The sequence below is a fragment of the Pleurodeles waltl genome, chromosome 1_2, assembly GCF_031143425.1.
Source record: "Pleurodeles waltl isolate 20211129_DDA chromosome 1_2, aPleWal1.hap1.20221129, whole genome shotgun sequence".
Taxonomy (NCBI): domain Eukaryota; kingdom Metazoa; phylum Chordata; class Amphibia; order Caudata; family Salamandridae; genus Pleurodeles; species Pleurodeles waltl.
This window is the reverse complement of record NC_090437.1, coordinates 311,420,063-311,433,672: the sequence shown is the minus strand read 5'-3', so window position 1 is coordinate 311,433,672 and position 13,610 is coordinate 311,420,063. Positions and strand designations below refer to the sequence as shown.

The 13,610-nt window shown below is 39.4% G+C and overlaps 1 protein-coding gene across 2 annotated transcripts in view; it reads right to left on the bottom strand.

The window, feature by feature from the left end:
- The window catches only part of SUSD1 (sushi domain containing 1), a 521,732-nt gene that overhangs the window by 236,698 nt on the left and 271,424 nt on the right, over positions 1-13,610 (bottom strand). For both annotated transcript variants that reach the window (XM_069238712.1, XM_069238719.1), the window contains exons 12-14: positions 4,938-5,117; positions 4,083-4,262; positions 3,198-3,298 (exon numbers count right to left, since the gene is read on the bottom strand). In XM_069238712.1, the coding sequence (XP_069094813.1) occupies positions 3,198-3,298; positions 4,083-4,262; positions 4,938-5,117 (461 nt within the window). The remainder of the gene's footprint in view (positions 1-3,197; positions 3,299-4,082; positions 4,263-4,937; positions 5,118-13,610) is intronic.

The following is a 13,610-nucleotide window of genomic DNA, read 5'->3' as shown; positions in this document are numbered from 1 at the left end:
GAACAGTGGAGAACTGATACAACGGAAACAGCACAGCTTTCTTTGTGGGGTGTATGAGTCAAACTATATGCCAGGATGACTGACGCTAATGGATAAGGACTGCAGCAATGCCAGATTTGTAGCACATCCAGATGAGAGCATTTTAAGGAATCATTTACATTGACAGTATCTATATCGATAATATGGCTCTGACTCTTTTGGACTAATGCTAGAACACCCTGCTCCAGATCACCCTATAATGATGAGGCATTAGGGCTCTTTTTGTACCTCCAGGTGGTATTTCACTAAATCAGCTCTAATGCTCCTACATCACCACTCAGCAGACTGTCCAAGCAAAGTTGTGAAGCTTCCAAGATTGGCATAATAATTGTCTGTGTAGCAGCAAAACACTCTCCTGAAACACAGGATATCATTGAGAATAAAGACTGGGCAATACCTGGGGTGACATTAACTGGATTCTCGCCTAATGCTACCACCTCGCTTGATATGCTTCTGTCACCACCCTTTGAATTCCTTTTGAAAAACAGATCTTGCGGCAGAGGAGTGGCACTTGTTTACCATGAGTCATTATTATGTACCATGGTACTGGATTTGAGATAGACTTAATTTTAGCTCACCACAGAACGGATCTCACAATGCTCTCACTGTGCGTTCATCATTTCTCTAATATATCATAAACTGGGCTACTTCTTGGCCTTCACTGATGCAATTGAGTACCCAGCCCTGTTGACCAAACTGATTTACACAGTTTGCCCCTCTGAAACTTCAACCTAAGGTTAGAATCACCAAGTGACCATCAGCACATGGAAACCTAGGAATCATCTAAATGATCACGGTACACTCTTATATGGTAGGTCCTACATTGTACTTGATTTTTACTTGTGGTATTAGCACTGCAGGTCCAAATGATGAGCCCAAATCCTAAAAGACTCATTCCATGATCACATTTTCTATAATATCTAATTACAATCATACTAAAATAAGATTGTCTTAAAGGTATAACATCAGTATGTGCTAGGATCAGAGTAGGAACTTAACAGCAAAGCTCCACAAAGTTTTTGGCACCAAACTTAACCCACAAATCTCAATTACTACCTATCCAGATCTTTTTCTGCAGTTCATCAAGCACAAAAACAGGGACTCTAAACACATTAGCCCACTACAGCTCAAAAGTCCCAAGCCTGTGGCCAATATGGCCAAGACATAGTTCAACTTACAGCTAGACAATATAAAGAGAGTTTGATGGAAAATAGAGTTTGATGAAAATGATGGTAGAGAAAATTCCTATGAGAAATATATAAAGCCATATGAGGGTTTATCACAGATTGAAACACAGGGCAAGGAAATAACATTTTGCAGCTTGAGTTACTCAAGCATCTAAACAATCATAAGAACTGTTTAATATAATTTGGGAAGGAGAGAGGTATGCTTTAAAGGTTTAAATCATCTTAACCTAATGTCTTTCTTCAAAAAACATGACCCCAAGAGTCAAACTAACATCTGCAAGAGCCCTGACATCCTCTCTAGAATTCTAATTGAACATCCAATCTTCCAAAATATGTTTCCATTCTTCAGCTCATTGGGTTCTGAGGAAATGCTCATCACTGTAGGTAAGTTAAAAGCACTGAACATTGATCCTGTCTCTGCAAACATTATGAAAGAATACCTACCCTCAATAGACTTGGAGATGAATGGAATTATTAAAGACCTCCCTTATTGAATATTACACTGGCAAACCCGAAGGATCCAGTAGAGTGCAGGGTGATGTTGAAAATGCTCTTCATCCCCAAATTCTTAGAAGGGCTGTCTATGTGCCAATTGAGAGAATTCGTAGAAGAAAATGACCTTCATGGCAGATTATTATGTTTCATACCAGATATAAGAAACAAGGGCTGCACTAGACAATACTAGTCAATCATTGATAGAGTCCAGTGAGAAGGTATATTCAGAAATCCTTATCCTGTTTGCACCATAAGCATCATATAACAAGTTGAATAAAAAAAAGTACTGGAGCATCTACAAAACGTGTGTGATGACCACCACTTCTGTAAAATGGTTTGCACCATTCCTGTCAAGCTGTATCCAGGACATTAGAATCAGTTTCTACTCTTACAGTAGTTAAATTGATCATGTGTGGGGGTGCCAGAGAAATCTTGAATATTTAGGTGATCGTTACCCCAGAATTTATCCTAACACTGCCTCTAGTTCTAAATGGATGGAAATATCATCTAAGTACGCATTGGTTCGGTATTTCAGAAGAACATTTCAAAAACATCACTACATGCCAAACTGATGTACACCATTGGCTGGCAGAGTGGCACTTGTACCAAAACAGCTCTAAGAGTGAAATCCTAAGAGTTGGAGACAGCTAGTAAAATAGCTACTGTTCATCTAGTCAAATAAACAAACTAGGCACCACTCAAAAACCTTAGGCAGTACCCTGGAGTATGGCTAAAAGTGAAATGCTTTTTTGATCAGCAAACTACAACAGTGATGGAAAAAACGTTCATCTCATATTGATGAGAAGCATTCTCCAGATGCTCAAAGTATTACACCAAATTGAACTAAGGATTTGGTGGTGTCAGGTCATGTTTACTGGAACACTGTCTACACCACGGCCCCTTAAAAAACAAATTCAAAATCACAGTGTTATCAAAATCAAGCTGGCAATCTCTAATTCAGCTGAAAAAAATCAGATCACATCTTTCTGGCTCTTTAAGGCTTTTGCAAGCTTCCAGAAGGATGGAGAATGCACGGCTTCAGATTCAAGTAGTATTAAAGGGGTTAACTATGGCTGTCCAAAGTTGTGGTATATGACTGATTTGGCACTTTGCATCCAATGGATACAGATTCTTTGAGGGACAATAAAAATAAGTGAATTATCACCAGTCATGCATTTCCTGAAGATGTGCTACAGAGGCATTAGCTGGAATATCACATAAAAACATTCAAATACCTCACATAAAAAGACAAACCTGAAGAAGGAAGCCTTGTGGCCCTGATGAAGCAATAGTAAAGGACCACCAGAAACACTTTAACATTTTGGGAAAATTCATTAACAGAAAAATAAGGTGTATGCCAGGATGCCAGGATGTGCGGAATGGTTGAGCATGGGTAGGTGCCTTGACTTCTTTCTTAAAAAGTTAAAAAAATGTTTACAGTAATTAACTCAGCACCCAACGTGTTATGTTGCTTACCAAGTATAAAAGTTTCCACGCTGCACTTCCAGATGCCTTTCTCCACCTCAGACAGGTTTCATTGATTAAAGTAAGGTTACCTATGATGTCTATCTTCTCCGCTGGTAGAGGAATAGAAAATTATCATAAGCATCAGTACAACACCAAAGTCACTGTACAAGATCAGAAACTGCCTGAGACAAAGAACTCTCGGTTGAATAAGCTCTTGCTGTGTTTAAGGACACACAAATAGGGATCTGAGATTTGGGAGAACATACGAGAGGACTATCTTGTTCCTGCAACGTCATGAACAGGGAACAATGACCACCACAACAAGTGTGCAAACCAGGGAGTCTGAGATTACATACTGGAACCTGATCTGGGTGCTCCAGGAAAGCTATATTCAAGGGCACAGTCTCTGAAATGGGTGGATGTAAGAACATTGGACCGTATGATCCTGACTTTGAAAAAGCAGCCTGACTTCCAGTGGAACACAGGGTCAAGTTTAAATATGTGTACACCCTCAAAGCCTCCGTTAGGAAAGGGCCATTATATCGGTAAGAGGTTGTCCCAGACTGCGCCACTAGCCACAGCCTTAAGCCCGCAATACAAAGTTAATCGTCTGAATCAGATTCGGCTCGAAAACAGGGACTTAGGCAGTGATTACATAATACCTTTTCTTTTCATTGGGGATGGTAACAGACCAGACTGTGAAGACATCAAGGGGATAACTGTGAACGGAACTGTCAAACAAACTTCTCATCACTTGCAAATTTCTCCAAAACAAAAATTGCTGGGGAATTTAGACCATATCATTTTGGCATTCAACTCATTACAATTTTATTTTACTGTATATCATTGTTTTCTTCCCTAGCTCTCTTCAGTTCTGTAGCTGTTTAAATTTACCTGTGCATGTCAGAGTATTCGCTTCCCAAACTCCTTCATCTGTGCACACCGAATAATTTTTCCCACCAGATTTTGTGAAGCCGTTTTTGCATACAAAATGCGCTTTGCTTCCCACAGTTCTATTGCCACTCCACAATAGTTCAGCGTGTTCAATGTTCTTAGGGATACCACAGTAGATCTCTAGTTTTGGGGAGAAGGAGGGACATGTTTAATACATGAACAAGTAGCTTTTCTGAAAACAAATTACTCAACGTCCAAGCCACACCTCACACCTTTCTTCATGGTCCGTTGGAGCATCCCCGCAACTACACAAACTGGTTTATTTGTGTTTTTTGTGTGTGTTTATCCTGACCGATTTAATCTGGTTTGTTTGCTGGCTACTGTTGGTTTAAGGAGAAAATGTGTTTAACTGGAAGATCGACTTTTCAATCATTCTGCATGGCATGTCTTTTACCCAGTGTTTTGTCCAGAATGATTGAACTTGGGCACACATGCTCTTTTTCCAGCTTGGTAGGCTGCATGAAGATATTAATTTGAAAATTGCCTACACACAATTAAATCATTTGTGCGAATTTCATTTGTTATATTGGGATCCAAAGTAACTTGTTTTATTGCGCTAGAATTCTTTTACACAGAGATAGATCAATAGAAGATAGATAGATAGATAGATAGATAGATAGATAGATAGATAGATAGATAGATAGATAGATAGATAGATAGATAGAGAGATAGAGAGATAGATAGATAGAGCAGACAGGGAAGCAGAGACAGAGAAGCAAAAAGACATAAGTACATATATTTACATTTGTGGAAAACTGGATGTATATGATATCCTAAATCAAATAGCAAAACTACCTTTGCAAATCACATCTGGAACTTCCCAGGAGCCATTAGACGTACAATGGGATACATTCCTTCCATTTGCTCTTCTGAACCCCTTTTCACACACGTACATCGCCACGCTCCCAGCTCCAGAGCTGTTATCCCAGATCAGCTGTGCATGTGGAATTAATGGAGGTCTGCCGCAATCTATCGCTGAAATACAAAAACGTTTAGTTCTAAAAGTCTGAATTTATTACAACGAGGCTGTGCTCATCCATCCACTTCAACAACCATAGAGGGTCCCCATAGCAATATATTGAAACATTTTAGCATCGGTTTCTATAAGACCAGAGTGCTTGATTGAGCATTGCAACTATCACTGCCTTGATTTTCAAAGAAATGCGACTGATCCCTCAGGTCTGTGTATAAAATTCAGGGAGAGGACAGCACTGAAAGGTCATCTTAGGAATGATACAGTGATTGGAGAAGTAGGGTCACTATATCACATGTGATATATCGCCCGACAAAAATATTGCCTCCAATTCAATGACCACCACTATATTGTCAAGGTAAGCAGATGTGATATTATGAGTAATAAACATACTTAACTTGACTGTTGGACTTGGCCCTCACTGCAGGATCATTCCCAAACTGTTTGCCTTCACAGTCCTGTTTTCTGAACCCATTCTTGTTGGCTATTAGGACTCTGTACACTTAAGCACTGCTAACCACAGCTAAAGTACATGTCCTTACTCCCTAAAACAAGGTAGCATTGACTTCCACCGAACCGGTACACTTTAGTTTACTTGGAAGTCCCTAGTAAAGTGGTACTACATGTACATAGGACCTGTATGTTAAATGCTGTGAGTGGGTCTGCAGCACTCATTGTGCCAATCAATTAAGCCGCCCTTTAAACATGTCTCAGGCATTCCATCGCAGCTACTTTAAACTGCCATTTCTAAAACTTCCTTTTTAATACATATAAATCACCCCAAGGGTAGGCTCTAAACAGACAGGGTGCAGTGTATTTAAAAAGTCGGAAATGCACTTTTAACTCTTGCATATCCTGGCAGCGAAATACTCTCAAATTCATTGTTTACAACTGCAAGGCCCATCTCTTTCATAGGATAACATTGAATTCCTAATTACATTTAATAAATGATAACCTTCAAATTGAAGCAGGTATGAAGGTTGACTTTGGTCTCTAAAGAAGTGTAGTTTAAACCCCTATTTTAATTGTTAAGTTGGAATTTAAGTCTCAATTCTGGAAGTGCCACTTGTAGAAAATTATAAACAAGCAAAAGAGTTTGGCCTGAGAAACACCAAGGCTAGACCAATATAAATGAATGAAGAAAAGAAAAGCCAGCGCTGTTGTGATGAAACAATTGCAATTCATTTTTCACAATAGATGGAGGGCTCAAACCAATTGCCGCTCCAACATCAATCTTCTAATGTACATTTGCCATCACACTTATTTGCACCATTTAGAGGTTCTCCTCAGGACACAGAAAACTTTTCTGACTGAGTGACAAATTGTTGGTAGTGATCAAGAAGCATTTGAAGTCTATAGAATAACAGGAGTGGTTCTTAAGTAAGTCAGTTGGCCCTCCCCCTAGTCAAATCGACTAAAGATCCCTTACATGCCAAGGTGTTTTGGAAGTTTGCAATTGTGTCTGTGAGTTGGCCTTGCTGAGTCACCTATATACATACCTCCCTAAAATATTGGCACTTTGGTGCGGTTGAGCTTATCCAGTTAAAGGAAGCCCGTTTCTACTCAAAGAGCCGACGTTGACCAGTTTTTTAGTGACATACAGGTGTTCTGTGTCCTGAGGAGAACCTCTAAACGGTGCAGGTTCGAAACGCGTCAACAGAGCTTGTGGAGAGCACTTTTGAAGATAAATGGGCCTTCAGGGAGAAATCAAGGGATGGTTAATATATAATACACCTGGTGGTGCCACACATAAAATAATTAGTGCATCAATGCTTCTACTGTGTGCTCCAGTGTTGAGCTGTAAAGTTGTTTGATTCCAGTCCATTCTGTGTGTTATGATTAGGTCCAGAACCTGGATCCCCCCCTTTATTCTCGATTTTTGTAGTAATGTATGTCATTTTCCAGAATAATGTATCTGTTGTAAATGTTTAATGTTGTGCCAACTTTTTTATAAAAGGATTGTCTATTGTTCGTTTGTGTTTGTGTAGTTGACAGACATTGTAAATATTGTAAATAAGTGTGATGATAAATGTTCATTAAAAAATTGATGTTGGAGGGGCAATTGGTTTGGGCCCGCCATCTATAGTGAACTATTAATTACATTTGTTTCTCACAACAGGGCACATCGCAGCTCCACAGCTCCCCTGAACTGCCGCTGTCTGACTCATCCTTGACTCAGGACCTCACACTGTAGCCCTGCAGCTCCCCAGAATTTCTGCTGCGCAACGCACACTCGACACAGGACTTTGCACTGCTCCGCAACCAGGATTTAAAGTATTTTGTGAAGTATGCTTAACTTGGCCCCTGTATTCGGCCCACACTCCATTGTGGTTAGCCTGAATTTGTGACTTTATCCTAGTTCGGCACAACTAGATAACCAAAGTTAGAGCTTTGTGCTTTTAGGCACTTTTTTACCTAAACCTTTAAAATTGCATTTCTCTGCTTCTACCAATAAGATTTCTGTTATTTGGGTGTCAAATAATTTATTTAAATGTACTATATTTATCTAAATTGGTGAAATTAACCCCCTTCAACCAGTAACCCAATTTTCTATATTGACAATGTTGTGTTAGGTGATGTTATGGATGCAATAATTTGGGTTGGTGGGTATTGTTGACCTCAGCATAATGACTTACAATCACTGATGGCAACCCTACATAAAAAAGTTTTCACTAATGTATAAGACTTCTGGTGGATGCATATGTGCTGTACATAGGGATGAAGCTGATTAGATGGTGACTGAGCATGAGAAAGGTGCCTAATCCTTGTCAGGGTAAAAGATGTGTTGTGATTTGACAGAAATCACAGGACAGAGGTAGACTGCAAAAAAGAGGAGCGTTTCCATAGCATACACATGTTCTTGCAAGTGCTATTTTTTTAAAAACATTTGGATGTGTTTCTGCTGTCATGCAAGGGTAGTGAAATAAGAGAGTGGTTAGAAAGGTGGAATGCATTTGCTATCTATCAGACGTCTGAGTTGAAGAGAAGTGAGCACCTCACACTGGAGCGTTTTAAGTTTAACTGCTTAAGTTTGTCTTAATGACGTAAGTGTACTGGTAATGTCAACACAGTAGTAGGTTGTGAAAAATGTCATTTACACAAGTGTAATATAATATTAATCCCGTCATAGGGTTTTACATATTTCACATAGAGTTCAAATTTTGGGTTTTTGATTTGTGTAATTGTTGCACATGGGAAACTGATTAGAGTAGAAAATGTCCATCAGATGGCCATCCAATTAACTGGGTAGGTATCTCACATGATTTTTGTACATGAAGACAATACCACATCTCATGCAACCGCCCAAATGTAATTTGCCCAAAATGTGTAATTCTAAAAAAATTACCCACATTACATGTCAAAACATTACACAATTCTGCTAAAGCCATATTATTCTCAACTTAGCCAAGAGATTTACAGTTTCTAACTGGTGGCTCTTTTGGTTTGTTTAAAGATATTGTAATTTTGGACTGTCATAAAGGGCTGGCAAAAGAATGTGAGATCATCGCTGGCTGTGCAAGACAGATAAGTAGTTGCCATTCTTCAACAAGAGTAGAACATCCACATTAATGAATAGTGATGAGATACTCCTATCCAACCTAGTGTTCAAAATTATACTTGGTTAGGCATTTTTCCTTGATTTATTAAACTTGCTTAATCATACTCTTTGAGACAGAATGATGTCTCATGCTGGAATCTGCAATTGTTAGCGCTACTGATAAAATGTTCTCATGAATTTTGAGGTTATCAAAAATATTTTTTAGTCCTTATTTACTTTGGCTGCATGGCGCTTCTTGTAGTTTCTAGGTTCATCATCTGTTAATTTTATATATTTATTTTCATGCATAAAGACATCCCAGTCGTTGACATAAAGACATAAAGCTGGACTCCATTTTAAGTTGGGCACAACTCCATTTTCTTTATTTCTGCAGAATCATCAACATGTCTGCCTTTGATGCAGATGTGGTCTGAGTTTAACTTTCCAAGAACTGTGAAAGTGTCAAGTCTTTTAGATATAGACATCAACAATTCACCTGATGTGACATCAGTCTGGACCAAACGCCTTGTTATCACCATTTCAAGTACAAACAAACAACAATAGTCAAAATAGTGTAGTCTGAACTGTTGTACTTTTACCTTATTTGTTTAAAGGAATGCATCTTAGACTAGCAACTCAGTGCTACTTGGTCAAATCAAGCATTTCCAAGGTGACACTGTAAATTCCATCTCAGATAACATACAGTATAAAAGGACTGCCACTTGAACACCTGTCAGGAGAGGACCTTTGACCCAGATCGCAAGCTGATGTTGCCATACCAGAGAATGATCCTGCCTGCTGGAGCTGCTGCCACTGTATCGCTCTATCTACTGAAAGCTGATACCGAACCCAGCAGGAGTTAATGCTGATGCTGAACATGTGTTTGCCCTTCGCAGGAAAAAAGGCCTCCTTGACTCCGGATAATTATAGTGTTCTGCTATAAACAAGATATGCAGTGAGCTCATCCTTCCTAAAAACTCCAGCTGAGTTATTGTACTCTCCATGCTCTCTTAGTGTGGCTTAGGTTTAAGAGTGTAGGTATTTAAAGGACATTTTAACCATGGTAGAAATATAAATTTTATTTCTGTTGTTCACAACCTGCATTTGTGCTGTGTTAATGGTATTCTGTGCAGTTATTTTAGATGTGTTGACCAACAGGGTGCACCTCTTGTGTGTGTGATTGAAGAGATTGAAAAAGGTTTGTTTTGGATCATCAAGGGTTGTCTGGATCCTTGCTTAGCGACTTTTATTAACCCAAAAGCACCAACGTCACTCCAACTATGTATTGGGCAGAGGTCTGCAGGGCTACAAAACCTGTCTCTCACATTCAAGTTTGGTGTATGCTCAACTCATGTCACCTGTGGGTGATAAAGCAAACCTTGTAGAGCTGGCAAGGAGACTTAGTTTATGCAACACCCTGTCGGGATGTGCATGGCGTGAATCTCAGGTTGGTCTGAATCACCTTTGATTCAGTGCTACATAGTTTGAAATAAAAAGGCTATCTGGGGTATTAATAATGTGTGTAGATTTGCCTTTTCTATAAATAACAGAAATAGTGTTTTAATAATATTAGAATCAAGGCATTCTTTACAAATTAGCATCACTCCCTGCTTGAGTACTCGCCTCAGGTCAGTGCACTCTGCTGTCTCAAGATGGTGCAAGACTTTTCTTGTAAATACTCCTGTCTGGGTTTTTTTTCGAACTCTTACTTGGCAGCCATGCTTCATAGTCCCACAAAGTTAGAGACAGATTCCTGATCCAATAGTATTTGACCATGTGTTTGCAGATGTGGTTCATTGTTACCCCATCTCAATGGGCTTCCATTACTCTTTCGCAAGTGTTGTTTGCCAGTGCTTACCCAAACTCTTGTTTTGCAGGTTACTTCCACATTAAAGTGGGTCCAAATCATCAATTTCTTTGCTTCACTGTTGCCAAATCATTTATGGGTTTCAGAATGATCATTTTGAAGTAATTCTTGCATAATTGCACATATGCGCTTTCTTGGTTCTCACATAATTCTCTGCTTGATTTCTCCATGAGGCTACTTTGTACTCATGTACTTATGCCTCCTTTATTCTGGCTGCACCTGCTTTCTTGCTATGCATGTCTTTGTTTTATTCTATATTTAAGCATGCCATTCATTCTTCGGTACACATATTATTTCCTTCTAATTAACCTTTTGAGTTGTTGATGTCATAAATTAACTTCTTTGAACTGATGTGTTTTTTGATACTAGAGCACTTGCAACAAACCATGATTCTTCTTTGGGCTACCCTTTCTTGGAACACAAGTCCTTGCCTGAATTCTTGGCACAGTCTATTCTTCCCAAGTTCTTTGATCCTTGTCCAACTTCTCCTTGAGGCTATGTGTGCTTCCTTGGTATTCACATCCTTCTATCCCTCTTACTTGGAGCTATCCATGCTTTCTTGATAATCATGTCTCCAAGAGAGTCCTTGTTGGAGATGTCTGTGTTTTATTGATAGTCAGTACGGCTTGGGGCTGTTTGTATTTTCTTGTTTCTTGGGTTCTATTCTAACTCCTCCTTGAGGTTCTCTTTTCTTCTTTGGAACTCATGCTCTCATCTCACCTATTGGTTCCGTCTGTTCTTTGTGGGAGTTAGGATGATTCTTTAAATCCTCTTTGCAGCTGTTCATGATTCTTTGATACTCATACCTTCAGCTGGATCCTCCTTAAGGCTGTGTGCTCTCCTCTGGTACTCCCTTATTTGCCTTGCTCTTTGCTTGGGACTGTCTGTGCTCCCTTGGTTTGTGGTATTGTCTGACATTTGATCCAGATCTGTGACACTTATGGGTAGCAAGCGTGTGACTGGAACATTCTCTTGGGCATCCTTCTCCATTTGGATATAAATAAGAGCCTTCACTTTCTTGAACTGTTACGTTGTCACCCTCTCTACCCCAGTTTACCATTCCTGCAGACAGTGTGCAGCTCTCAGATCAGTGCTCCTGTTCTCAACCTTTTTTACCAGGGACATTAATGTATGCTATTACTGTGGCCAAGAGTTGGCATGAATACATCGGCTGAAAGAGAGAAAGACGGATTGTAGCGGCCATACCAGCCTGGGTGCCCGCCAATGAATATGCCACACACCGAGCTATGTATTACACGTCGTTATTCTGCTGCGTGTTACCGCAAACTCAACATTCTAAACCTGCATTTACTTCACATGTTCTAACACCTAGGTTCACAGCTCTTCGGAGTTCTTCAGGAGCCAAAAGGGTTCTGCAATTCATACTCACACAACACGTCACCGCTGATGCCCTGTAAGTTGGTCATGACAGACAAATGAGAACATACTTGCCAACGTTCACCTTTGTCTATCTGTAAATTTTTGCATCATCTCCTTTCATTGATAAAAGTGATCAGTGCCAGAATGTTGTTAAAATAGTCATACCTAAAGGGCTGCAGATTCTACTTCATATCCCACCTCATATTCTGATCAGACTGCCTTCTAATTGCATAACTGGCAGTCCAGGTTGAGCTGTTATAGTTGTGGCATCTGATGTTGTACCTTTTGCTGCTATAGCAAACTTGTGTCACAGCAGTCCAGTTGTAATAATTGTAAGTGCTACAGAACAGATCTCATTCCCTGGTTCTTACAGGGTCTGTCACATTTATTGGTTTAAGCACTCTGCTTCAGAAGTAAAGCCTTGCATTTCTCACCCATAGCATCTACAAAAGGGAAGTGCTTCAGGAAGCCTAATCAGCAGTCACATTTGCAGAATCTCTTTTTTAATGGGTTTCCTTGAACTGCAGCCCAAACTCTTGATGTTTCTTGACATCTGCACCAAGCAAATCATGTTCTTTCTGTCTACCATCATGTATCCTCAAACTGCATGCTCAATTTCTGCTTGTCACCTCTCCTTTTTTTCTCTTCTCTCTTTCAAATGTTCCTCTCCTTCCGTCCTATCCTCTGCATCCCACCTCTCTTTGACTGCAACCTACTCTGAACTATGCATGTTTGTCCCCTTTTCTATTATTGTATTTGTGCAAATTGTCCACAACTCATTTACAAGATCATAATCTCTCTTCCTCCCACTAAAAGGCATACCTATGCATCCTAACAATAACTAATCTCCTCTAACTCATTTAGTAATCCCACCAGCTATGTGCATGAGCTCACAAACCCCTACTAATGATCACAACTAACCCCTATTAATTTGTCCACCATAAAGGAACTGGAATGACTACATGGAATGGTTTGCTTGAGCACATAAAACTATTTCATATAACTAACAGTAACCAACAGAATTGGACTAACTACTAACCATGGGTTCCGGAGCAGCGTGCTGCCCAGTGTAAAGAGCTTCAAAGCCTTGTCATGGGTAGCAAGTGCAATTACCATTACGATGTTGAATAGGTTCTTGAATACATTAACATGTACAGCTTTGGCATAGCTTACTTTGCAAGCAAGCTGTTTTTCTAAACCATAAGTGAAATCATACAACAGTTTGTTATTAGGCATCTTAGAAAAAATTATTAAAGGTCTGGTTACAGCTTAATGTCGTTTCAGTTGCACCTATATTTTACATTTCAAAGAAACAGACTCTAGCTTAATCTAGATGGATTCTCTGCATTTCTAACCTTAATGGGACAGGATGCAGTATTTTCTCAGAGATTATAAACAATACATCAGTCATCCAGGTCTCTTTACCTAAGACACAGCTGTCAACATCCAGTTTGCTCTTTAACTTAAAGTAAAATGTGGATCTATAACTAGAATATTAAGCAATGGAATCTCAAATATATCTAGCAATCATCTCATTTTAATATATATTTGACAAGCCCAGACATACTCTGTTGACTAAAACCACCCTGAACACAATATTTGGTGCAAAACAGCATAATCAGGTTACTTGTATATTTGACTCATTGGGTATAAAACCTTGAAGTCTGTTAACAACAGGTGTGCATCCTGAATGTTGAAACCAGAATACCG